The sequence below is a fragment of the Oryx dammah genome, unplaced genomic scaffold (genome assembly GCF_014754425.2).
Source record: "Oryx dammah isolate SB20612 unplaced genomic scaffold, SCBI_Odam_1.1 HiC_scaffold_3, whole genome shotgun sequence".
Lineage (NCBI taxonomy): Eukaryota > Metazoa > Chordata > Mammalia > Artiodactyla > Bovidae > Oryx > Oryx dammah.
In genome coordinates, this window is record NW_024070187.1 from 57,680,305 (window position 1) to 57,707,707 (window position 27,403).

A 27,403-nucleotide genomic window follows, 5' to 3' on the forward strand; every position below is an offset into this window, starting at 1 on the left:
ATTCTATTGGCCTGTGAATTCTCAGCAGGAACCGTGCAGCCTATTAATGACACATCTTACCGTGGCACCTAGTGTTATAATTAGTGGCATGCGTCTCCTGTCTCCTTCACATCATAAGCCTGTGGGCAGACAGCAGGCCGTCTACATCTTTCAGTGCTTCACAATTTCAGTTAAAGTCTATTATTTTAACAAATAAGTGAAATCAGCTTTTAAAAGCTGCCACAATGTAACACAACTTGAAGCTTGATTTATGCTTTTTGTATGCCAAGTTCCCATTGATTTCCAAGTCATTTGTCAGAATATAGTAGGTGATATGCAAGGAAACAATAATTTGGCTTCTCAGAAATCATATAATGTCCATACCTCAGAGAGTGTGACACCCCTAAATTCCTGCTGAAGTATTCCAGATCTGAGCCTGACTCACCTATTAATCAGGGAAATACAAGCAAGAAAAAGTATGATTAGTAGAATTCCATTTGCCAAATCCTCAATCTCTAAATTTTACAATTAGAACCTGTTTGTGAGCTAATAATAACAAAATATAGAGTACAAAAAAAAACCTTTATGTGCTAAAACATTCATTCCTGTTAGATTGCTTAATATTGAATCCGACTCTGCAGTTAAATAACCATATATTGACATTAAGAGATTAAGTTCCACCTTAACTCTCTGAAGATATTTTTCTTTCCTACATTCTTGATTATTTCCTTTCCATTATGGTTTATCTCATGATATTCAGTGTAGTTGACTGAACTACACAGTAGGACCTTATTGCTTATCCATTCTATATGTAATAGTTTGCACCTACTAACTCCAACCAACCAGTCCATCCTAAAGGAGATCAGTCCTGGGTGTTCACTGGAAGGACTGATGCTGAAGCTGAAACTCCAGTACTATGGCCACCTCATGTGAACAGTTGACTCACTGGAAAAGACTCTGATGCTGGGAGGGATTGGGGGCAGGAGGAGAAGGGGATGACAGAGGATGAGATGGCTGGATGGCATCACTGACTCGATGGACATGAGTTTTGGTAAACTCCGGGAGTTGGTGATGGACAGGGAGCCCTGGCATGCTGTGATTCATGGGGTCACAAAGAGTCGGACACAACTGAGCAACTGAACTGAACTAACTCCAAACTCCCAGCCCATCCCTCCCTACTCCCTCCCCTTTGTCACTCACAAGTCTGTTCTCTCTGTCTCTTTTTGTTTTGCAGATAAATTCATTTGTGTCATATTTTAGATTCCACATATTATTGCTGTTGTTCAGTTGCTAAGTTGTTTCCAACTCATGGACAGCAGCATGCCAGGCTTCCCTTTCATTCACCATCTCCTGGAGTTTGCTCAAACTCATATCCATTGAGTTGATGGTGCCATCCAACCTTCTCATCCTCTGTTGTCCCCTTTTCCTCTTGCTTTCAATCTTTCCCAGCATCAGGGTCTTTCCCAGTGAGTCAGCTCTTCGCATCAAGTGGCCAAAATATTGGAGCTTCAGCTTCAGTATCAGTCCTTCCAAGGAATATTCAGAGTTGATTTCCTTCAAGATTGACTGGCTTGATTTCCTTGCTAACCAAGGGACTCTCAAGAGTCTTTTCTCCAGCACCACAGTTCCAAAGTAAGGATGATATATGGTATTTGTCTTTCTCTGACTTCACTTAGTATGATAATCTCCAGGCCCATCCATGTTGCTGCAAATGGCAATATTTCATTCTTTCTTACGGCTGAGTAGAATTCCATTGTATATATACAGCACACCTTCTTTATCCATTCATCTGTTGATGGACATTTTGGTTGTTTCCATGTCTCGGCAATTGTGAGTAGAGCTGCTATGAACATTGGGGGTGCACGTATCGTTTTGAATTGTAGTTTTGTCTGGGTATATGCCCAGGAGTGGGATTTCTGGGTCATATGGGTAGTTCTATTTTTAGTTATTTGAGGACTCTCCATTCTGTTTTCCACAATGGCTGCACCAATTTACATTCTTACCAACACTGTAGGAGGACTCCTTTTTCTCTACACCTCCAGCCTTTATGGTTTGTAGACTTTTTAATGATGGCCATTCTGACTAGTGTGAGGAGATACCTCACTGTAGTTTTGACTTACATTTCTCTAATAATGAGCAATGTTGAGCATCTTTTTGTGTGCCTACTGGCCATGGGGTCGCACAGAGTCGGACACGACTGAAGCGACTTAGCAGCAGCAGCAGCAGCAGCAGCAGCAGCAGCAATGCCTTCTTTGGAGAAATGTCTACCTTCTGCTCATTTTCTGATTGGGTTGTTTTTTTGTTGTTGAGTTGTATGAGCTGTTTGTATATTTTGGAAATTAAGCCCTTGTTGGTCACATAATTTTCAAATATTAATATTTTCTCCTATTCCATTGGTTGTCTTTTCATTTTGTTTATGGTTTCCTTTGCTGTGCAAAACTTGTAAATCTGATTAGGTCCCATTTATTTATTTTTGCTTTTATTTCTATTGCTTTAGAAGACCAACCTAAGAAAACATTGGTACAATTTATGTCAGAGAATGTTTTGCCAATGTTCTCCTCTAGGAACTTTATGGTGTCATATATTATGTTTAAGTCTTTAAGCCATTTTGAGTTTATTTTTGTGTATGGTATGAGGGTGTGTTCTAACTTCATTGATTTACATGCAGCTGTCCAGCTTTTCCAGCATCACTTGCTGAAGAGACTGTCTTTTCCCCATTGTGTATTCTTGCTTCCTTCATTGAAGATTAATTGACCGTAGCTGTGTAAGTTTACTTCTGGACTCTCTATTCTGCTCCATTGATCCATATGTCTGCTTTTGTGCCAGTACTGGTACCACATTGTTTTGATCACTGTAGCTTTATAGTGTTGTCTGAAGTCTGGGAGGGTTATGCCTTCTGCTTTTTTTCTGGTTTTGCTTTGTTTTTTCCCCTGAGGGTTGCTTTGGCAATTCTGGGTCTTTTATGGTTCCATGTAAATTTAAAGATTATTTGTTCTAGTTCTGTGAAAAATGTCATGAGAAATTTGATAGGGATCACATTAAATCTGTAGATTGCTATGAATAGTAAGGCCATTTTAATTCTTTGGAAGATATTTTCCTATTTTTCAAAGTTAAGAACTGTCCTTTTGTTTATATGTAATTTTAGTGTAATTAATATTTATAAAAACTCGACATCAGTGATAGCTATAAAAAGATGAATACCAAAAGAAACAAAGGAAACATTGTTATTAGATTTAAATTTTCATATATTTCACTTAAATTCATTTTATTTTGGTATCTTTGAAAAGATGCAAGCAAATGTATAAACAACCAACCCAGATCCTCTTAAGCAATTTGTAAAATAGGAACAATCCATCTGTTTAAGAAAACACATCAAATCAGGCTCTGCAATGTGGGATAATGAGAGAAAGCATTTTCACCCTCAACCTTGTTTTTGGTATCTCAAAATCAAATTTGTGGGCTACTGTAAGCTGTATAATGGTAGATAAACAAAGGAAGAAAGTGTTCTCTTTCCATGGGTTTCATCAGCTTGTTTTTCATGACTCATAATTCCTTTCTGAAAAAACTCTCATTCCTTTGATCTCCTGGGTAAAATGAGTACTATTGAGTTAGTTCCCATCAACCAGTCAGCATTTCTACTGGTTCCTATTGTGCAGCCTCAGCTGTACCAAATATTTACCAGTTAACTCATTCCCAGAATAGAGTTATGAGTACTCTTCAGAAGGGTTCAGTCCAAATTGCCCAGAGGAATTCATAAGGATAGTCTGAAGATTTAAGAAACAAAGGCAAAATATTATTCATACAAAAATACTGTTGACCTGAAAATAATTAGTGGGAAAAAATTTAAAACCATTTATTAAAACTATGTCTTATAAGAACACAAGAAAACTTCCTAAAGTCACTGATTAAAGGCTCTTTCCAATCCTTTGTTATGCCACAGAGTCTCCTTTAGGGCCCCAAGAAGACAGTGTGGTTAGTGGTAATAAACTTCTCAGCCTAGGAGCCAGGAAACCTAGGGTCTCTTCCAGCCTCTGCCACTATATTTTGGGGGCTTATTTTCCACTTCTATAAAATAAAAATGAAAAAAGTGTTTATGCACTACCAGAGAAACACAGAAGTTGGAATTTACCCATTCACTCGACAAATACTCACTGGACGTCGGTTAAATACTAGGCAACATGTGAAAGGATCTCCTCATTGCGCTCCCCAGGTTCCTGTGAGGGTCTCTATCACATTACTTGACAATTAGGGATTCCCTAACCTAATTCTTCCACTGACTGCTGTTATTTTGCCAATGAGTAGCAGAATTTTTGGCACACAGTAGGTGCTCTAAAAGTATTCGGTGAGTGAACAGAGGAGCGTCTTCCTGCATATGCAAGGCTGAATATCCCAGAATGAGGACCTCAGTGAGAAATATCAAGCACAACAGCCAGTAACGTTTCATTAAAACATTATATGATGACACTATCGTCTCCCTAGGAATTTTGCCCTAAGACCCAAGCATGCAGACCTGACTCTCTCTAGCCCTGAAGACAGAGGGATCCTTGGCACTTAGTTTCCAGTTTGGTGCACTGAGCCACCTATGCTGGATCCCCTTGGTTGACTCTCCCAATCTGCTCTCCCCTTTTGTGCACCTTGCTTGGTGCTTGGGAGACCAGCCTATATGAACTGTCTCGAGCTAGCTCCAGAGTCCTCTGGCTCTGGTTGAGTTTGGCCAGTGGGGAGTACTCGACATTGAGAAGAAAGGAGAATAGCCAAATTGGGATATTAATTCTCTCTCCTCAGGGCAACCACAGGCTGTTGTGTCCATGACCAAAAGCCACCGCTCCTATCAGGCAGTCCTGTGCACATATTCTTTCTGCGTGTGGCCCTCTGTCCCTATCCCTCTGAGTTCTTTGTCTCTTTGCTCTTAGGGACAGTAGCAGTGCCCCATTGTTACTAGTCCTAGGCTGCCACACTGTCCTGGTTTGGTTTTCCCACATGCTGACTTAAAAGGCCCTTTATGAAACTCTCCCCAAATTATTCAATATGAGTATATCATCCGTTTCCTGCCAGGACCCAAGTGTTATAAACACTAAGCACCATAAAAGAATACTAAGAAATGCTAGTTTCCCATTTTGTCCCAATTTTTATACCTCTTACAATGGTTATTAATAGTACCTTTCACAAAATCACTACTTAATAAATATTTGTTGAATGAAAGAAAAAGATTTCTAGGACACTTCTGATCACAGTTTTGTATTCAAATGCATGGAAATCAATGTGCATTCATCTAGGTTATAAAATACAAACTTTAGAGAAATTTTTATTTCAGTAGTTGAGGGTCAGTGAGCAGTTCTACTTTACAAATTTACATTCTCTCTTTTCTCATGTTCTGAGTGAAACAATGATTAGCCTGCTGGACTTCTGACTCAATCCCAGGAAACAGTGCCAAGAGATGAGCTGACATCTCAGGGCACATGTTATTCAACAGACTAAGAGATTAGTTTACTGGTCCTTACTAGACCTTGGAGGAAATAGTGATTTTATTTCATGCCATCTAATTCACATGAACTGATTTTGAAAGTTCATCACATTCTATCTCCTATGTGCTACATGCATGGTAAGTCACTTCAGTCATGTCAGACTCTTAGTGACCCCAGGGACTGTAGCCTGCCAGACTTCTCTGTCCATGGGATTTTTCAGGTGAGAATACTGGAGTGGGTTGCCATTTCCTCCTCCAGGGGATCTTCCCAGCAATTGAACCCGTATCTCTTATGTCTCCTGCATTGGCAGGCGCTAATGCAGTGCCACTAGCGCATTGCCTGGAAAGCCCTCTATCAGCTACATCCAGACAGGAATGCAATTTGAAGTTAACTGTACCTCTGGAGAAGGCAATGGCAACCCACTCCAGTACTCTTGCCTGGAAAATCCCATGGACAGAGGAGCCTGGTAGGCGGCAGTCCATGGGGTCACTAAGAGTTGGACACGACTGACTTCACTTTCACTTTTCACTTTCATGCATTGGAGAAGGAAATGGCAACCCACTCCAGTGTTCTTGCCTTGAGAATCCCAGGGACGGGGAGCCTGGTGGGCTGCCGTCTAGGGGGTCGCACAGAGTCGGACACAACTGAAGTGACTTAGCAGCAGCATACCTCCTTGGATCTATTCGAGTTTATAATAAATAGCCAAATCATTGATAAAACTGAAGCATCACTCACCGTGTATGCTGATCTTGCTGATGCACCGCGGGAGTAACTTCTAGTTCTGGTATTGGAGGAAGCACGTCCTTGACCAGAGTCATCGGCAGCCTCTCTGTGGTCTCTGCTATTTAATAAAGAGAGCAGTTCTAGTCTTTATTTAGTCAATAGCAATGCAAAAGCAGACACAGTATATTCTATTGTAGTAAGAGAACTATGCCCTGGGTCTAAACAGGATTTTGGCAGTTTCTACCACTCATTCAATTTCCTGTCTGTAAGTCTGACACTTTTCGCCCATTTCTCTCAACTTCGTATCTTTCCTTTCATTCCTCCTCTCCCACCGCTTTCTGGGCACAAGATCCGAAGTATAGTGAAGGAGAAGCAAAGTAAAGAAAAAACTTAAAGTACAACATGGAGAAGGAAATGGCAACCCACTCCAGTACTCTTGCCTAGAAAATCCCATGGATGGAGGAGCCTGGTGGGCTACAGTCCATGGGGTCACAAAGAGTCGGACACAACTGAGTGACTTCACAACACAATAACATCAAGTAGCAAGAAAAATTTTTGGTTTAGAAAGTACAAACATTTCCTTCTATCGTATATTGTTTAAATATGTCCCTAAGAAAAATATTAATGACATCCTTGATTTCAGGGACAATTTTACCAAAAAGCAAATTTACAGATAATGATGAAGTCTAGCCTGCTCTGCTATGACTCTGTGACTTTATAAAATTCTTCTGATATTATCTTCAACTGACTTCAAGTAGGCGACAAAATTTCTGTCCATGGTTCAGTGGTGTGTCTCTCATTCCACTGGGGTCCTGAGTCTTGCTTGTCTAGTTTTTATATTGAAACTTGAGTTCTGCATAATGCATGTGATTTTTTTGCTTCACAGATGTCTCTGCTTTTTATACAAAGCCCTGAACATGGATGGAAATGAGGTGACCTATAATTTAAAGAGAAATTTGGGTAGTTGTTACTAAAGATGAGAAATCAAGTAGGAAGATAAGGGTAATCAAGAATATGATGCTTTTTGTCCAAGAAGGTGATTAAACACTGATATGATTGACTGGGAGATACTGTCAAATCTTCTCTCAGAATGTAATTCCTTTAATTAGAAAAAAAATTGATAAGAAAAACTTATTTTGGGGATTTAATTTTCTAAATAAGGAACACATTTACATGATTTAAAGATCTTAGGCTATAAAGGGATACTGAGTGAATATTCCCTGTTAACCCATCTCTCAGACAATCACTTCCCACCATATCACATATTTCCTTCCCTTCAGGATAGATTGATAGATCGATGATACATTTGTACATTTATGTTACTAAAATGTTTTTGTCCACACAACTGGCAAAATACTGTATATATATATATCATGAATGATACATCTTGTGGATCTTTGCACATAAGTACTTTCTTATTCTTTTTTACAACTTCCTGATATTCCACAGCATGAATGTATCACCATGTCTTTAAATAGCCTCTTGTTTAGATGGTGTCTAATCTTTTGATCTTGCAAACACACTAGCAGTAAACATCGTACATATGCCGTTTCTCTGCTATATGAGTACGTCTCTAGGATAAATTCCTAGAAATGGAGTTACTGGCTCAAAGGGTTTGTATGCTCATAATTTTGCTCATTATTACATCAGTTCAGTTCAGTTCAGTCACTCAGTCGTGTCCGACTCTTTGCGACCCCATGAATCGAAGCACGCCAGGCCTCCCTGTCCATCACCAACTCCCGGAGTTCACTCAGACTCGCGTCCATCGAGTCAGTGATGCCATCCAGCCATCTCATCCTCTGTCGTCCCCTTCTTCTCCTGCCCCCAATCCCTCCCAGCATCAAAGTCTTTTCCAATGAGTCAACTCTTCGCATGAGGTGGCCAAAGTACTGGAGTTTCAGCTTCAGCATCATTCCTTCCAAAGAAATCCCAAGGCTGATCTCCTTCAAAACGGACTGGTTGGATCTGCTTGCAGTCCAAGGGACTCTCAAGAGTCTTCTCCAACACCACAGTTCAAAAGCATCAATTCTTCGGCGCTCAGCTTTCTTCACAGTCCAACTCTCACATCCATATATGACCACAGGAAAAACCATAGCCTTGACTAGACAGACCTTAGTTAGCAAAGTAATGTCTCTGCTTTTGAATATGTTATCTAGGTTGGTCATAACTTTTCTTCCAAGGAGTAAGCATCTTTTAATTTCATGGCTGCAGTCACCATCTGCAGTGATTTTGGAGCCCCCCAAAATAAAGTCTGACACTGTTTCCACTGTTTCCTCATCTATTTCCCATGAAGTGATGGGACCAGATGCCATGATCTTTGTTTTCTGAATGTTGAGCTTTAAGCCAACTTTTTCACCCTTCACTTTCACTTTCATCAAGAGGCTTTTTAGTTCCTCTTCACTTTCTGCCATAAGAGTGGTGTTATCTGCATATCTGAGCTTATTGATATTTCTCCCGGCAATCTTGATTCCAGCTTGTGCTTCTTCCAGCCCAGCGTTTCTGCATAGAAGTTAAATAAGCAGGGTGACAGTATACAGCCTTGACGTACTCCTTTTCCTATTTGGAACCAGTCTGTTGTTCCATGTCCAGTTCTAACTGTTGCTTCCTAACTTGCATACAGGTTTCTCAAGAGGCAGGTCAGGTGGTCTGGTATTCCCATCTCTTTCAGAATTTTCCACAGTTTCTTGTGATCCACACAGTCAAAGGCTTTGGCATAGTCAATAAAGCAGAAAGAGATGTTTTTTCTGGAACTCTCTTGCTTGGCTGCGACGACGTGCAGAGCGCAGCCGAGAGGAACTACCCCACGTCCGAGGTCAAGGGCGGCGGCCGGGAGGAGCGTTTTTACATGCTGCTGCTGCTGCTAAGTCGCTCCAGTCGTGTCTGACTCTGTGCGACCCCATAGACAGCAGCCCACCAGGCTCCCCGTCCCTGGGATTCTCCAGGCAAGAACACTGGAGTGGGTTGCCATTTCCTTCTCCAATGCGTGAAAGTGAAAAATGAAAGTGAAGTCGCTCAGTTGTGTCCGACTCTTAGCCACCCCATGGACCGCAGCCCACCAGGCTCCTCCACCCATGGGATTCTCCAGGCAAGAGTACGTCCAAGGTAAGGGGCGGTGGCCAGGAAGAGCATTATTACATAGTTATTGCCAAATTACCTATCATAGAAGTTGTACCAATTTCACCTCTCAGTTTACCTTAGTGAAATATGAGTACCTCTTGCCCTTTGCCATAGAGTATGATGTCTACTTCTGGATTTTTGTCAGTCTGATAGATGAAAGTGAAGTGGTATCTCAGGGTAACTTTAATTAGCTTTTCCACCTGAGTAGAAATATTTATTTCATTTGGTTCACTGCTATGTCTCCTATACCCAAATAGCCAATATTATTGACACATAGTAAACATCAAACAAAAAAATTTTTGAAAGAATTTGGTCTGAGACCAAACAACTTTTCAGCTCTTTAAGAACTATTTGTATTTCATTTTCCATAAACAGTCCATTTTTATCCTTTACCCATTTGCCTACTGGGTTATGGTCTTTTCTTCATGAATTATGAGAAGCTCCTTATACACTAGGAAATGTTGCTTATCTCTGATGAGCTGCAAAAAACTTTTCCCAATTGTTTTTGCTGTGTACATTCTTTTGCTGCTGCTGCTGCTGCTGCTGCTGCTGCTAGGTCACTTCAGTCATGTCCGACTCTATGCGACTCCATAGACGGCAACCCACCAGGCTCCACTGTCCCTGGGATTCTCTAGGCAAGAACGCTGAAGTAGTTTACCATTTCCTTCTCCAGTGCATGAAAGTGAAAAGTGAAAGTGAAAAGTAAAAATGAAGTCACTCAGTCATGTCCAACTCTTTGCGACCCCATGGACTGCAGCTTACCAGACTCCTCCGTCCATGGGATTTTCCAGGCAAGAGTACTGGAGTGGGTTGCCATTGCCTTCTCCAGTACTTTCTTTTACACACGGTCAAATTTATTAGTGATTTAGGTAAGTTTTGTGTCATGATTAGTTTTGCAGTTCATTATAAATGAATTCTACCATTGTTTCTTCTATTTTGTGGTTTCATGTTACTATTAAAATTATTAACCTGTTTGAAATTTACTGTAGTGTTAGTGTGAGCTCTGGATTAAGTAAATATTTTTTCCTACGTGATTATTCAGTTGTCCAAGCATTATTCATTCAGTAATTTTTTGTAGTCCTACTAATGTGATAAGCCATTTTCATCATTTACTGAAGTCCTGAATTTTCTAATGTTTCACTGGCTGTTCTGTTGGTAAGGGCCAACTGCACTCATGGGACTAGATCTATCAGCCTTATTTCTCTCACACTGAAATCCCCGGGGGTCTGTGGTTTTTGTCTTTTTAAACCTGTACTTCTCAAGGGTGGTTGTGGTAGGAAGAATTCTACAACAGCCCCCAAGATTCCCATTCCTGGTGTACATGCCCCCCTTTAATTCTCCTCCCTTGAGCATGGGCAGGACTGTAATAGGATCTCATTCCTGTGACTAGGTTACACAAAGATGAAGAGCTTTTGCAGGTTAATTAACATCCCAAATCAGTTGATTTTGAGAGAGTCTATCCTGGGTGGGTCTGATTTAACGATTTGAAAGCCTTTAAAAGAGAGACTTGGTCTTCCCTGCCATCAGGGAAGATCCCTCACTGGGCTTGAAGAAGCAAGCTGCCACGTTGTGAACTGTGTATGTAAAGGGTCCTATAGCAGGGCCCTGCAGGTGGCCTCTAGGACCTGGGGGTGGTGTCTGGTGGTGAGAGCCAGTTAAGAAGCCAGGGCCTTCAGTCTACATCCTCAAATAAATGAATTCTGCCAACAACATGAACCAACTTGGAAGGAAACCCTTCAGATGACAACACAGGCCAGCTCACATCTTGACTTCAAGCTTAGTACCCAAATTTCTGACCCATAGAAACTGTAAGATAATGAAGGTACGTAGTCTTAAGCCACTAAGTTTGTGGTAATTTGTTACACAGCAATAGAAAACAAATAAAGTGATCAACAGAGCCTTGGCCTGAAAATCCCCAGCAGTGGTAATTTTAAGTGCAGGCTCCAGAACCCTGCCCCAGATCTATCTTCTTAATGGCCCAGGGGGCCTCTGATGGTTGATTCTGATGCACATTAAAGCTTCAGAATGAACGTCCGTGTGAATAATTGTTTAGACATCTTTGACAAAGCATCTTTTTTTAATTTTTATTTTATATTGGAGTATAATTGATTAACAATGTTAAAGTGTATGGCAAAATGATTCTGTTATACATATAGATGTTTCTACTCTTTTTTCGAACTCTTTTCCCATTTAGGTTATTGCAGACTATTAAGCAGAGTTCCCTGTGCTATACAGTAGGTCCTTGCTGGTTGTCTATTTTAAATATAGCAGTGATGCTGAAGCTGAAACTCCAATAATTTGGCCACCTGAAGCAAAGAGCTGACTCATTGGAAAAGACCCTGATGCTGGGAAAGATTGAGGGCAAGAGGAGAAGGGGACGACAGAGGATGAGATGGCTGGATGGCATAACCGACTAGATGGACATGGGTTTGGGTGGATTCCAGGATTTGGTGATGGACAGGGAGGCCTGGTGTGCTGCAATTCATGGGGTCACAAAGAGCTGGACACGACTGAGCGACTGAGCATGTATATGTTAATCCCAAATGCCTAATCTATTCCTCCCCACTCCTTCCCTGCTGGTAAAACATCTTATAACCTTCCAAAATTTGAGATTTAGAGAGAATAATTTTTAAAGGTTAAAATCTCAAAAGACCCTATTCATGGAACCAAATAATTATCGAAGAAAATTAACAGAGTCCTTTTGGTTTGAAAGTCAAACTGCTCATCATTTGCTTATTTATTCGGTTTCCTGATGTTTTATAGTATGGTATAACAATAATTCAGAAAGTCATTATTTGTCAAAATGACAGCTAGTTCAAAGTAACTCTCTAGTGGTACATTATCTTCTTTTTCTCCTAGTATCCAAAGTCATGTAGCTTATATGCTAATAGGAAAACTTCAGAAAAATTGATTAAAAGGCAAAAAGGTAGGATATCTGTCATTTTAATACCTTCTTCAGAATAGCTAAAACAGGTGATATTTTTTCTAGTTTTACACTGAAAAATAGCTTCTTTCAAATCATATTCATTTAGCAACACTACTTAATGCAGCAGAAGCAGTCTGAAATATTTTAAAACTTCATAAAGGTCTTTTCATGAATTTGTCAAATCTCTGAACCAAACATTTCTTTGACTTTTTATAAGGGCCTCAGCGGAGCCTAAAAATTTAGAAAGAACCCTGGTCTGAGTTTTGACCTGACTGAATCTAGTGAACAAAATGGATTTCCAACAATAGAAATTTTGATTAAAAATAAAGCCACATGCTTTATGTTCTCAAATAAAGCCCCTATCACTCCACCCATGACAATGGCCAGGGTGACCTCTGATGATGTTTCTTCTTTTTAAAAATTTTTATCACTTTTCAAAATGCTTCATATCTGTGATATTTAGTCTCTAACCTCAGCTTGTCCTTCCAAAGTAATTCTTGATTCCCACTGAGTAACAGAAATTTATGAGGTGTTTCGTTCACTTGGTTCCTGATGATTTTCATGTGAAAGACAGGGTACATCTCCCACACTGAAGAAACATCTAAAACTTCCCCATCCTAGTCAGGCTCTCTTGGCTACTAAGGGAATTTGCCACATCAAATTTTTTATCTTCTCTTCTGTAAAAGTACTTGTTCAGCTAAATTTTACTTGGTTACTGAATTGGAAAGCCAAAAGAAAAAACAAGGAGAACAAAACAGATTTAGGTGTTCTATGACCCTCTGTGACCTCTACTTCCCCAAAGGAGAATGTATCTAGTTTTGTTGTAATTCCTTATTTGTCTGCCTCCAGGGTACAAAGTTTGTATTTTTTGCTCAGTTTCCTCCCCAGAACTCCATCTTGAAGCATGACACCTAAGAGGTACTCAATAAATACGTGTTGAATGACTGAAAGAATGTTATTTAACTTATCTCTGCCTGTGTTTCTTTGGAAAAAAAAAAAGGCTGTGGGTTCAAGCTGAACAAAACCTCTTGAGGTGCCACCCAGGAATTTGAAGATAAGGAAAACAAGAGTGCCCTGTGAGAGTTAATCTATAAAATCAACCCATAATCAGAGCACAAACAAGGCAAAGTTATCTTCAGAAATTACCCCTAGGCTAAAACCTGTTAAATGTTAAAAGTGCTGTGTGAAACGAGCCAATTAGGTTTCCTCTAAAACAGGGAATAAGGCCTCTTAAACTATGTTAGCAAAAGAATCCACTTGAAGACCTGGCAAACAAGCCTTGGCTGTGATTTGACTTCCCACCTGGTTCTAAGAAGAGAGAACACAGGTGTGTGCTGTCAGAAGCGTTTTGGTCCATATTTCTCTCAGCTGTGTTTTCTCTTTGGGAATTAATACTCTGGCCTTCTGGTTTTATCAACTGTTGGTGTGAGCTGGATTACACAACCATAGATCCTGCTGCCATTCCGGGAGGCTGAGCCAAGAGGCCTGAAGGAAGGCACTGGACCAGGTAAGTTACCTCTGTGAACCTGTGTGGTCTTGTGGGCAGCGGCCCAACCGGGCTTGGGCCTCGCCTGCCATGTTCCTTCAAAGCGGACCAGGTACTGAAACAGAACTATTGAGATCATTTCCTTGTGACTTTGGCAAAGCTAGTGTGGCTGCCTTAAGGAAAATAAAGGTAAAAAATTTTAGAGCCTCTCTAAAAATGGATGAATTCAAGTTAATCCTCACAGATTACTTTGGGCAAGACAGATGTGGACGTTCTCAGATGGTTTGGTGATTCTTATTCAGTTCTCTAAGCTGGCTTCAAAAAAATCTTTCCATCTTAATTATTTCTTCTAATTGTCATCAGTTCAGTTCAGTTGCTCAGTCGTGTCCAACTCTCTGTGACCCCACAGACTGCAGCATGCCAGGCTTCCCTGCCCACCACCAACTCCCAGAACTTATTCAAACTCATGTCCATTGTGTTGGTGATGCCATCCAATCATTCATCCTCTATCATCCCCTTCTCCTTCTGCCTTCAATCTTTCCCAGCATCAGGGTCTTTTCCAGTGAGTCAGTTCTTCACATCAGGTGGCCAAAGTACTGGAGTTTCAGCTTCAGTATCAGTCCTTCCAATGAGTATTTAGGACTGATTTCCTTTAGGATGGACTGGTTAGATCTCCTTGCAGTCCAAGGGACTCTCAAGAGTCTTTTCCAACACCACAGTTCAAAAGCATCAATTCTTTGGCGCTCAGCTTTCTTTATAGTCTTACTCTCACATCCATACATGACCACTGGAACAACCATAGCTTTGACTAGACTGACCTTTGTTGTCAAAGTATGTCTCTGCGTTTTAGTATGCTGTCTAGGTTGGTCATAGCTTTTCTTCCAAGGAGCAACCATCTTTTAATTTCATGGGTGCAGTCACCATCTACAGTGATTTTGGAGCCCCCCAAAAGATAAAGTCTCTCACTGTTTCCATTGTTTCCCTATCTATTTCCATGAAGTGATGGGACAAGATGCCATGATCTTAGTTTTCTGAATGTTGAGTTTTAAGCCAGCCTTTTCATTCTCCTCTTTCACTTTCATCAAGAGGCTTTTTAGTTCTTCATTGGTTTCTGCCATAAAGGTGGTGTCACCTGCATATCTGAGGTTATTGATATTTCTCCCGGCAATCTTGATTCCAGCTTGTGCTTCATCCAGCCTGGCATTTGGGCTTCCCTGGTGGCTCAGAGGTTAAAGCATCTGCCTGCAATGTGGGAGACCCAGGTTCGATCCCTGGGTCAGGAAGATCCCCTGGAAAAGGAAATGGCAACCCACTCCAGTACTCTTGCCTGGAGAATCCCATGGAGGGAGGAGCCTGGTAGGCTACAGTCCATGGGGTCGCAAAGAGTTGGACACATTTGAGCGACTTCACTTTCACTTTCACACTGCATGTAAGTTAAATAAGCAGGGTGTCAATATATAGCCGTAACGTACTCCTTTCCTGATTTGAAACCAGTCTGTTGTTCCATGTCCAGTTCTAACTGTTGCATCTTGGCCTGCATACAGATTTCTCAGAAAGGCAGGTCAGGTGGTCTGGTATTCCCATCTCTTTCAGAATTTTCCACAGTTTATGGTGATCCACACAGGCAAAGGCTTTGGCATAGTCAATAAAGTAGAAGTAACATGTTTTTCTGGAACTCTCTTGCTTTTTTGATGATCCAACAGATGTTGGCAATTTGATCTCTGGTTCCTCTGCCTTTCCTAAATCCAGCTTGAATATCTGGAAGTTCATGATTCACATACTGTTGAACCCTAGCTTGGAGAATTTTGAGCATTACTTTGCTAGCATGTAAGATGAGTGCAATTGTGTGGTAGTTTGTGCATTCTTTGGCATTGCTTTTCTTTGGAATTGGAATGAAAACTGACCTTTTCCAGTCTTGTGGCCACTGCTGAGTTTTCCAAATTTGCTGGCATATTGAGTGCAGCACTTTCACAGCATCATCTTTCAGGATTTGAAATAGCTCAATTGGAATTCCATCACCTCCACTAGCTTGTTCATAGTGATGCTTCCTAAGGCCCACTTAACTTCGCATTCCAGGATGTCTGGCTCTAGGTGAGTGATCATACCATCGTGGTTATCTGGGTCATGAAGATCTAATTGTCACAGGAATATAGAATTTCAATATTGCTATGCATCATTCTGACCTTTCCATCACATGAAAACATGGGCACTTTTGTGCAAGCCCAAGATAGCTAGTAGCCTTTTAGGACTAATAGAACCAATTATGGTGCCTTAAAACATATTTCCATTATTCAAGGTACCAACTCCCTACTATGTTCAAAGCTCCATCTATTTTTATTAACAGTGATCCTAAAACTACTCAGCTGTTTCGAATCTGGCCAGTGAGAGAATCAAATGTGGATGGTGGGCTGGGGAAATGACTATAGAATGATCTAGAATTAGCAATTAAAGAGGGGAAAAAGCTTCTTGAACAGATAGGTGCTAATATTCCGAGTAGTTGACTCAGTATCTGATTCATTGACACTGCAGGTATCCTTAATACTCCAAGGAATGAAACTGATGAAGTGTTTAACCATTCTCCTTTTGTTATTTTGGGTAGGCATTATCAAAAGTTATAGTTTAGGAGGAAAAGGTCTTTGTAAGATGACAGCAGCCATTCTTTCAACATAGACAACACAGGGTTGTATTTATTTCACAAATATTTATTGGGTACCCGTTATGAACTCTTCTATACACTGTACTATATGAGCTGCGGATGCAGCAATGAGTGTTATCAGATAGTGTCCTGATCACAGCACAGAAGGTGCTAACTGGCTCACAGGAGAATCAGTAAGTAATAATGAAAACATAAAAGAACAACAGTGATAATTGCCACAAAAAAAGATGTGTTATGTTATGAGGGTGTGGTTTACTTTGTCCACCAAATCTGAGACACTTCCCTGAGAAAGGGTTAGTTAAGCCAAGATTAAAGAAAAGCAGGGTTGGAGTTAATCAGACAAAGGCAGGGTGGGAAAGGGGAGGGTTTGCAAGGGAGGTGTCGGCTGGGGTTAGGGTGGGTCAGGCAAGGAAAGTTTTCCACAGATAAAGATGTTTATCTGCAAAATGTTTTACCATGTTTTTTCAGACCTGGCACAAATGGCTGTCACATAGATTCACTCAGTGAATGAATAGAGTAAATCATCTTATTTAGCCTATGGATTCTTCACTTTTATGAATTTCCTCCTACATGTAGAGTCACCCTCTGCTTCTTGATCTATTCTGTAACCAAGCAGATGGCTATAACCTTTACTGTTTTATGAACCCAAATCTGTAATTTAAGAGTCATAAATATTATAGTTAAGCAAGTAAAAATTAAATTTTCATGTTATCTTGCTTGGTTGCTGGACATCTGGTACCAGTAATTTATCTTCTGGATAAAATTGAAACCTGCTTAATCTTTATACTGGCCTTAAATATGTTGCAAATTATAATTTTACACTGCCATCAGTTTTATTTGGGAGTAATATATATTACAAGGTCATCCGCCTCCTTTTGGCATTTAGCAATTCTCATTCATGATAAAATTCCATTTTCTTTGCTTTGTGGTTCTTCAGAACCCACCCACATTAACTGTCAGTGCTGAAATGTTACTTTGAGGATGACTCACACTGTCTCACACAACTCCTGCTACATTATAGAGAAAATGTTTCATCTCGGTTTCCAGCTCTTTTACATCTAAAGAGTGAGAAGAGTTTTGATCTGAACCAGCAGTAAACTTCCCCGTTCATCATTGCCATTAAGCGATGTGCTGGAAAGTGCAACCACTGGTTAGAACCGAGTCTGAACCCTGACCCTGCTAGGATCTGGCAGTGGGTCAGTTACTTTAAACTCTCTTAGCTTCCGTTTTACTCATCAGGAAAAAAAAGTGAGGTTCTTATGAAATGATATAAAATGATGTGTGTGAAAGTACTGTGCACATCAAGGGGGTTACTGAGTTTGTATAGTTTAATTAGCTTCCCTTCTCCTAAGGAACCAGGGGTTGAATCTCCTGAATGGTGGCCTCAGCTCTGTGAAGGCAGAGACCGCACTGGTACGACCACTGGGTTGGCAATGCTTAGCACCGTTTCTGGCTCAGAGTAAGTGTTCAATATATTTTGGTTGAATATTTGAAAGTACAGAATCTCAAGTTTTAAAGATCTCTCCGTTTTTGATAGACATAGTGTAGAACGAGATGATAGAACTCCCTTGGCTGACCCCTGCAGGGGAGGAGGCTCAACTCCTAGGAACCTGCTGTCGTGCACATAGATATGTATTTGCTGGCTGTCCAGTATGGGGCCTTCTCAGGGGCACTCTCAAGTATGCAGGAAGTTAGAGGGGCAGACATCCCCTCTCTCCCTGCTTCCTGGTACCCAGATTACCAATCTGTGCCTTCATTCAGTCAACCAAATACCCCTCTGTGGGGCTTGCAATCCTGGACAGTGATGCAAAGTGGCTAGGTGGTCAAAAGGGAGCTCTGGCAACCCAGAGGGAGCATCCGGTGTGGACATCAGCAGAGGCATTCTCAACAGACCATTCCTATGGGGTAACACCAGTCATGTTTTGGCTGCCTGTCCCCTCAACTCCTGCACAAGCTTAGATTACCTAATGTTCTTGTTGCTTCCATGGTTTCTCTACTGCTTTTCCCATAAATTTCCTTTCTGCCAAATCAGCCAAGTTGGTTTCTATTGTCTGCACCCAATGATTCAGATACACTACCCTAGCCTTCATCTTCCAGGGTAGTCAACTCATTAAGCACTGTTTTTATGGATGAATCTCCAAGTTACTTTTGCATGGTTCTCAAAATTTCTTCAAAATGTTTTTTATTATCCTTTGATATCCTTAGCAATTCTACAAAGTGCATTTTATATTCTTTAATGAAATGAAATTATGTTCTCTTGATCATTCCATCTCTCCATTTGTTTTCACCTTTCCCCACCCCCAAGGTTCATTTCTCATTCAACTGCTCCTTTTACTCTACACTCATTTCCCCTTAGGGTTTGTGCAATTTTATAAGCTTTTATTGTGCATGAACTACATGCCAGATACTATGCTAGGGACAAGAATCCAAAGATGAATAAGACAGAGTCATCACTTGTGTGAAAAGAATATAGTCAAGTGAATAAAATGTAAAATAGATGAATGCCAAGGCAGACAACAGAAGGCACCACACTTCCCCCAAGCAAGAGAGAAAATATTAGAGACACACAGAAGCTTGAGAATTGCTTCTGTATGACTTCTCTTTCTGTAGCGATGAGGCTTATTTATTTCACCTGTGTTCACCGTGCCCCCGGCACGTGCCAGGCCCCGTGCAGTGCAAGGGTGTTATTTCTTATCGAGGGTGTGAGCTATCTATATCTCTGTGTGTATGTGTGTCACAATACTTATTTTGTAATACATGAGCAACTAAAGAGACCTTCTGGAATGTACAGGCAGGGCTGACAGCAAGCTGCTCTGCTGAATCTGACTATAGTCACTGTTCTCTTTGAACTACTTTTTTTTTTTCTTTTTCACTCATGTTACTGCTTCTTCAGAGAATCATGCTGGCACATTTTTTCCCTTAGATTCTCACTGTTGCCGATCATCCATCATTACAAAGAGAGGCCTTAGAAACAGCACTCAGGGGAGACATTATTTCCTTCCCATTTCTTTCTCAGAAAGAGCAACTTATCATGGGAGGGGGAAAACTGCATTTAGGTTAAAGGAATATTTATAACAAGAAAGCATCTGCTTCTTCCTCCCTTTAAGATGCTAAGCTTCCAAAGACCTCTTGGTGTTTTTGTTTTTTTTTAAAAAGGCCATCACCCCTTGGCCCACTTTAAACATTAATATTATATGCCTGGTAATAAAGTCAGAGGATTTTTAATGAGAACCATTAAAGGGAAAGGATGGCCGAGGCAGATTTCTCTGGTGCATGAAAATCACAGGCTCATAAATAGAACCTGTGAGGTGAGTCTTGTGGTTAGCTAGTACTTTAAATTTGTGTTTCCCCTGAATTTACAGGTTGACAGGGGAACTACTGACTTTTTTTCAGACAAGGCTACAGGGCTCAGAATTATGACTTAAAATGAGAAAGTACCAGAATTCCTAAGTTGATCCAAAGCCCAGGAGCACTGGGTTAAAACATGCCTGGCCTGTGAAAGGCAGGCACAGGCACTGGGTAAGAAGGGCGAGCAGAGGCTGTGCCACAAAGAAACATTACTTTTGCCATTTGAAACCACCCTATGTTGTCTATTTCATTCATCAAACAAAATTGGCACTGACCGCATGCAGTTTTCATCAACCTTCCCCTCCTTTTTGTTGTTGTTGTCCAAGTCACCCAGTTGTGTCTAACTCTTTGCGACCCCTTGGACTGCCGCATGCCAGGCCTTCCTGTCTCTCACCATCACCCGGAGTTTGCCCAAGTTCATGTACATTGCTGATGTCAAATGATGACTTAGCTAATGCTTCTTATTCGCCATAGGTTAACCATTTTACTGCTAATGATGAGCGTAGAAAGTCTAAGTTTCTTTTTAATTGAGCTCTTTAGGGGCACCCAACCCAATTTTTTTTTCTCAAATTAGGGCTCTGAGTACCTCCCGGTTTAAAAAGCTAAGAAAGTTCCCAGAGCATATTTTCCAGTGAAATGCTGAGCAACTCTCCATGTGGTTACAAATGTAGCTGTGGTGAGGGCTCAGGGTTTGGTTTCCTTTTGTTTTTGGAAATTGTTTACACAGCAGACATGAAGCTTCATCGAACTTCTCACACAATGTAAAGGCACCTGCTCCCTGGCTGTGCACCAGGAGCTATGGTAACACCAGCCATAACTCTCTGGTTCTCTGAGTCGAGGACATTATTTCTCCCTGATGAAGAAGTTTTGCCCATGTTGTATTCTCTCTCTCTCTTTAATATGGTTTGACAGTTTGAATTCAGAAAGAGGCTTCACAATTAGAAGAATGAGATCGAGCTACAGCATCTGTGCTCACGGCCCCCTCAGCTGCTCTAATTAGGATTCCCTTATTCCGTTTCTAGCTCTCAGGAGAGGACAGGGGACTTTTTAATTGGGGCTATTAGACGTTCTCTTTGTACAGTGACACCCTCTGCTAAGTGAAGACTCCAGCAAAACTATGCCCACTCTGCAATTACTTCTTGCAATTCCGAGAAATAATGGTATCTTGTCTCATTTAAAAATAAACCTGAGGCTTATTCCTTATTGCTTTCTCTCCTCTGCCTACTCACATGAATTTCTTCTTGCCAATTAAGCCAACTTTCCATTATTTAAGGAGGTAGTTTTTATCATAACTGTCCCCTGATAATAAGACACATTAAACTGGATTTCATTTGCTCATGGCTCCTTTCTTCCAGCTACAAGACTAATTTAAATGAGCTCAGATCACTCGATCTTGTGTCTATAGTTAAATGGTGACGCATTGGAGTTTCAGAGGCAGTGCTCTGTTTGGATATCACAGAACTCACCTGAAATAACCCGCACGTTCAATGTTCGTAGTTTCTCAGAATCACTTCCTCGTAAGAGGACAGATGTAGGTTTGTATTTATGACCTATTCCAAGAAAAGATATTAAATATTTAGATGATAAGCAAGCATATTCTTAATATATATTCCCCATGTTGGTTCCAAGGATTACCAAGGAAAATGGGCCATTCATAGCAGAGCCTGGATTAATAAGACACTGAGCTTTTTCTTATTGTTATTTTCCATTAACAAGTAGATACTTTCTAAAACCAATGGTTTCTCCACTGCCATAAGTGCCATTGTGCATCTGTTCTTATATGCAGAATATTATTTTGTTATGTGTAATAGATATGATATATGGAATATTTGACATATATTTAATATTTAATGTCCTAAATGGCATGATAATTTTCACTACTTCATATGTTGGGTTTGCAAGGCAAGCTTTTGAAAGCCAATAATCCTGTCATTTAGGTAGATGTTCCTAAAAACATAATGTCACTCCCCACTATTGATCTTTCGAGACATTTTCTCCATCTGGCTTCTATCTCTCTCTCTTTTAATATGTAAGTTGGCTTAAAGCTCAACATTCAGAAAACTAATATCATGGCATCTGGTCTCATCACTTCATGGCAAATAGATGGGGAAACAGTGGAAACAGTGGCTGACTTTATTTTTCTGGGCTCCAAAATCACTGCAGATGGTGACTGCAGCCATGAAATTAAAAGATGCTTACTCCTTGGAAGGAAAGTTATGACCAACCTAGATAGCATATTGAAAAGCAGAGACATTACTTTGTCAACAAAGGTCCATCTAGTCAAGGCTATGGTTTTTCCAGCGGTCATGTATGGATGTGAGAGTTGGACTATAAAGAAAGCTGAGTGCTGAAGAACTGATGCTTTTGAACTGTGTTGTTGGAGAAGACTCTTGAGAGTCCCTTGGACTGCAAGGAGATCCAACTGGTCCATTCTAAATGAGATCACTCCTGGGTGTTCATTGGAAGGACTGATGTTGAAGCTGAAACTCCAGTACTTTGGCCACCTCATGCATAGAGCTGACTCATTTGAAAAAACCCTGATGCTGGGAAAGATTGAGAGCAGGAGGAGAAGGGGACAACAGAGGATGAGATGGTTGGATGGCATCACCGACTCAATGGAGATGAGTTTGGGTGAACTCCAGGAGTTGGTGATGGACAGGGAGGCCTGGCGTGCTGCAGTTCATGGGGTCACAAAGAATCAGACACAACTGAGCGACTGAACTGAACCATTCATAGAAAAATAGATCAAGAAACTCAAAACTATGCACTATTGCAAATGACACACATTTATTTAAAATAATAAAAACTAGAAAGACCCTGGGTCTTAATTCTAATTCTGTCATTTTATTACTGTATTACTTTGGACAACACACTTATTCTCTCTGAGCCTCAGAGGCTCATCTATAAAATAAAATAAAATAAATAGAACATGTCCTGTCTGTATACTTTGAGAATCTAGTAAAAAAAAGAAAAAAAGAAACTCATGGGAATGCTCTGCAAATGTTTATTCGACAAATGAAGAATATTGATGATATTACTGACCAATGTGTTTAGGACCTCATATACTAATATACCAATGACAAGACGATATGAAACTGTTTTTAGAAATATCTCCAACAAACACTTAGCCAAAATAATTAAAGACACTTTCACTCAAACCTAGAGGCAACCATTTGTTCTGCCTACTAACATGGCCTTGCCTGGTAAAGAACACAAGAGTCTTGGGAAATACTACACCAGCACAATACTACTATCCTTTATTGAGAACTACTTCTTATGTAATCTCTTTAGTTCAATCCTTACCTCAACCCTGTGTAAGAATGGGGATTAATCTCATTTTACAGAGGTGGAAAGGAACACTCAACCATGGTAAGTAATTTTCACAAAGTCACATAAATAGTAAGTAGTAGCACTAGGATTCTAAACTAAGTACCCGTCTCCAAAGCCTAATCTTATAATGATACACTTTATACTATCCTTAAGAAACCAACTACTCATCAGATTTAATATTCAGCCAGTATGTTCATGGGTACATGCCAGAAGGGTCATGTATACATACTCAAACAGCAGTAGGGCCAGTATATACATGGGTACACACCATAGGACCACAACGGTAATTGACAGTCAATGTCTGTCCCGATAGGTAGATGCCCTTGTCATACCTAATCAGTTGTTAATTCTTTTTAAATATCATCCCTATTATCCTTATTTCCAATTACACATCTTAGTGCTTCAGTCAAAAATCTATTTTCTCCCCAACACTTATTATAGATTGACTTTTGCTCATACTCATCACCTAGAGCCTAGAGCTTAAGACCTCCAATTCTGAAATCCTTTATCACCATTCCCTATTCTTCTACCCCTCTTCTGCCTCACTTCCACCAAGCTCTGCTCAATCTTCAGTCCACCAACTCCTTCCAATTAACCCAGCCTTTCTTCCCCCTCCTAATCACCTGTCTGGGCTGGAGAAAGACACAGGAAACTCCGTGAGTGCTGGCACTGTCTTACCTCTGCTTATGTCCCTTGAGTTACCTGGAATCACCACTTAAATACACAGATGCCCAGTAAGTAGCAAATTGAACCAAAAAAAGAAATGGAATCTACAGATAAGATTAGGGACTTCTGGACACTAGATAAATTATCCCAAATAGTGAATTTTTCAGTACTTACTCTGCCACTTCTGCACTCTTCTGTGGCCTTCAAGTATTTTGTGGATAATGAAGATGAGCAAAACTATAAAAACTAATAGAACTAGAACATACCAAGTGATCTTCATGGAACAGATAGAATCTGCAAAGAAAAATGTAGCAAAAATATAGTAAAGTGGGATGCAGCAGATAAGAGGCACCATAGTGATACAGCTGGATTCTACCGTATATCCTGCCCATAACTGAGAAGTTGAATATATAGCCATCACTGTCACAGGGTCACTTGCTTTCCTGAGTTCTTTCCTAACATACTAAATGAAGAAACGTGACCAAGTGGTTTCCAGGGATCCGCTTATTGATAATTTCAAGATTCTAGAATTAATTTCACTTCCAGGTTAGGTCGATGCAGGTTTTGCTGTCACTAGGTTGGAATCACAACAAGCAGAATACCAGCATCAGAGCCACTTGTGATTAACAGTTTGACCCTGGGCCAAGCAACCAAAACAATGTGCCCTCAAACCAAAGATGCAATGAGTAAGATGAGGATGGGGAAGAAAGGGAAAGACAAAGAAAGAGGCTGAATTGAGGCATGTAAGAGGCCTGAGCAGATGATTAATCAGACCTTCTTTCCACAGGGGCTCACTTGGCAATGATCAGATCAAATGCAAGCATTAGTTACAAACGTAGTTACCCTCGCCCAGATTGAGTAAGGATACAGGTAAAAATAAAAAATGTTCATTCAAATGACAGTGAGGCAACAAGGAAGGAAAATCATCATCTGTGATAGCTTAGCAAGATTTCCTTTCGTCCCATAAACACACACTGGCCAGTAGACCCAGGAATCGGTAACTTAAAGGAGAGTGACTTTCTTATGTCCAAAACACCATTGTCTACTGACATTCTAAACCAACCTATGTACCCTCTTCCTTGCATGTAAATCACAGGTAGTACTTATTCACCTTAGCAGGATATATAACTTGTTTTTACCCTTGGATGACTGTCCTTCTGGGGCTCATGATCTGGGTATCCCTTTCACAGGCCCCTCCATTCCATGTGCATTTGTCCATTAAATATTCAGTCAATATTTATTTAAAGAAGAGGCTGAATGGAGACGGTAGTGGTTGACTGGGATGGCAGCACTCAGCCTCCCCAGTATCATTCCATGCTGTTTAGTGGCCAGACTTCACTCAGCAAAATAAAAGCATGCAGTTAACTGGTACAGAAGACATACAGTACCAGCAGGCCAAGGTGGGCCGATCAGCTATGAAAAAAGAACTGTGTGTTCACCAACATCATACTGCAATAGCAAAATGTACACAGTTGGGACCAAGCTAGCCAGTGTACCCACCAAAGCATCAGTGAGAACAGATGAGTGTGTCTCCCTACACTCATGTGGCCCCCTGCCCCCATCCCTGGAACCATCTTGGAGAGGACCAAGGGGAAATGGGTAGGAATCTGAAAAAAAATCTAGAGACAGGTTAAATTATTGTTTCAGAGTAAAGTTACCAGACTAAACTAAACTTAGCTTCCCCTGCCCACAGGCAGATAGGACTTTGAAAGGAGATCCAGTTAGTCTTTGTACAGCAGAATAAAACAGAAATAAATTTTCACTCTTCTACACATGGCAAGACAGGTATACTTTTTCCCAAATACAACATTGCATAGTTGTATACCACTGATAACTTCCAGATTTATGTACCCAAAAAGCTGTCCATTACGACTTCATTTTGGAATTTATGAATTTTTCCATTACCACAAAAATTCTCAATATGCCAATGGTTATTTCTTCTTAATGTTTTAGAAAATATAAAAAGCAACTAGATAGATACATAAATGGACACTGAAATGGATATGTTTTAAATATTTGTCATCCAAACCTCTCTATATTTCAGATTTCATCACAGTCACCTTCTTTATATGGCCTTTTCAGAAACTCTACCCTGATTCTCCCACCATCTGTTCAGATTTTCTCAGATGGTCTCCCACCCTCCCTACACATACACACACCTTAAAATACTCTCTAAATGCAGAGGCTGTAGGGCCTCAGGCAAACTAACTCACAGGAGAAATTTATTTGAAGTCTTATATTTCACTTTAAAAATGCATATATATCATATGTTTGTGTTTGCTTTAAGATAAATATAATATTTTAAATGCCCTCTAAAATGATTAAAGTTTTAGAAAAGCATTCTAAGGCAATTTGAAACACTTCTATACATTTGGAACATCAGAAAACAGAGTAAATTATTCTAGCACCTGTTACGCTGATGACACTTACTTGACCATTTACATTTCTCTGTATCCGCAGTACCTGGCATGCAGCTTGGCATACAGCAAGCACTCATTAAATGGTAATATCATGAAATGCTCTTCAAGAGTAGAGTTTATGGATCAAGTGAGGGCACCTTGCTTAGTAGTAAGGATCAATTGTGATACTATATATAATAGTATATACTGTAGAAAATATATATAAAATTATATAAATACAATATAAAATCACTAATAAGAACATACTGTATGGCACAGGGAACTTAATAAACTGTGATGTCCTGAAAAAAGGAAGTCCAAATGGGAGGGAATGTATGCATATGTATGGCTGATTCATTTTGCTGTATAGTAGATACACAACATTGTAAAGCAACTATACCCCAATAAAAATTAATTTAAAAAAGAATCAATTGTGTTAATTCAGAATAGGGTGACTAGGAAGGTAATCAACCTTAAATAGAATTAATATATACGTGAGTTTTATCTTCCAGACCCCTACTTTTCCCTCAGAGTCCTCCAGTGACTCAAAATGCTTAATCTATACCCCACCTATCTTCACAGGAGTACATCAAAAATCCCTTTTTCTCAGGTCGGTTTCTCAACTCTAAGCAAGGACATGTTAAATCAATTCAAAATTTAATAGCATATCACAATGCACATGTATATTTACATTTAAAAAGAAATCTCACCCTTTAATACACAAGTGTGATAGTATTACTTCAAACACAGCTAATAGGCACTCCCAGAGTTATCCTAGGGCCGAGGGTCTTTGTAATGTTCCTCAAATAACAACCCATAGATGCCTCCTTTGCCTCTGAGTACAGCTGTGCTCCACAAAAACACATTTTAAAAGAAAAATAAACAGGTAAAAGAGCTAACATTCTTTCTAGCCTTGTTATTTCATCAATAAAATTCTTCAACTATTCAACTTAAAGTGAAGCTTACATGGTAGCCCTTACTTAATTTTGTGTCTGTATTCTACTCTCCTTTTCCCGCTAATTTCCTTAAAAACTTACTTTTTGCATCCATTTCTAAATGGAAAGAAATGTTTATACAATTATGTGGGTGTTCCATAATTCTACAAGTATGGTTTATAGATGTTGCCTCAGTTGAATCTTCCTCCTTGATTGCTGACCTTCCAGTGTGGGTTTTTAGATTATAGGTAAGATTATATTCCTCCAGGTGGTCAACCGTAGGAGTGACAGTGAAGTTAAAATGTTGACAAGGTGAGTGAAAATTATTTGACTTCACTTCCATTGATCCTCTCATGAAAAGAACTAGAAAGAG

The 27,403-nt window shown here is 40.1% G+C and overlaps 1 protein-coding gene across 2 annotated transcripts in view; it reads right to left on the reverse strand.

The window, feature by feature from the left end:
• Positions 1-3,264: 3,264 nt before the first annotated feature.
• Positions 3,265-27,403, reverse strand: part of TMEM156 (transmembrane protein 156) — a 41,712-nt gene continuing 17,573 nt past the window's right edge. Inside the window, exons 3-7 of one of the 2 annotated variants that reach the window (XM_040238023.1) lie at positions 27,133-27,393; positions 23,871-23,990; positions 21,167-21,250; positions 6,180-6,285; positions 3,265-3,743 (exon numbers count right to left, since the gene is read on the reverse strand). In XM_040238023.1, coding sequence (XP_040093957.1) covers positions 3,731-3,743; positions 6,180-6,285; positions 21,167-21,250; positions 23,871-23,990; positions 27,133-27,393 — 584 coding nt within the window. In that variant the 3' untranslated portion in view covers positions 3,265-3,730. The remainder of the gene's footprint in view (positions 3,744-6,179; positions 6,286-21,166; positions 21,251-23,870; positions 23,991-27,132; positions 27,394-27,403) is intronic. The other variant, XM_040238024.1, reaches the window with a different exon arrangement.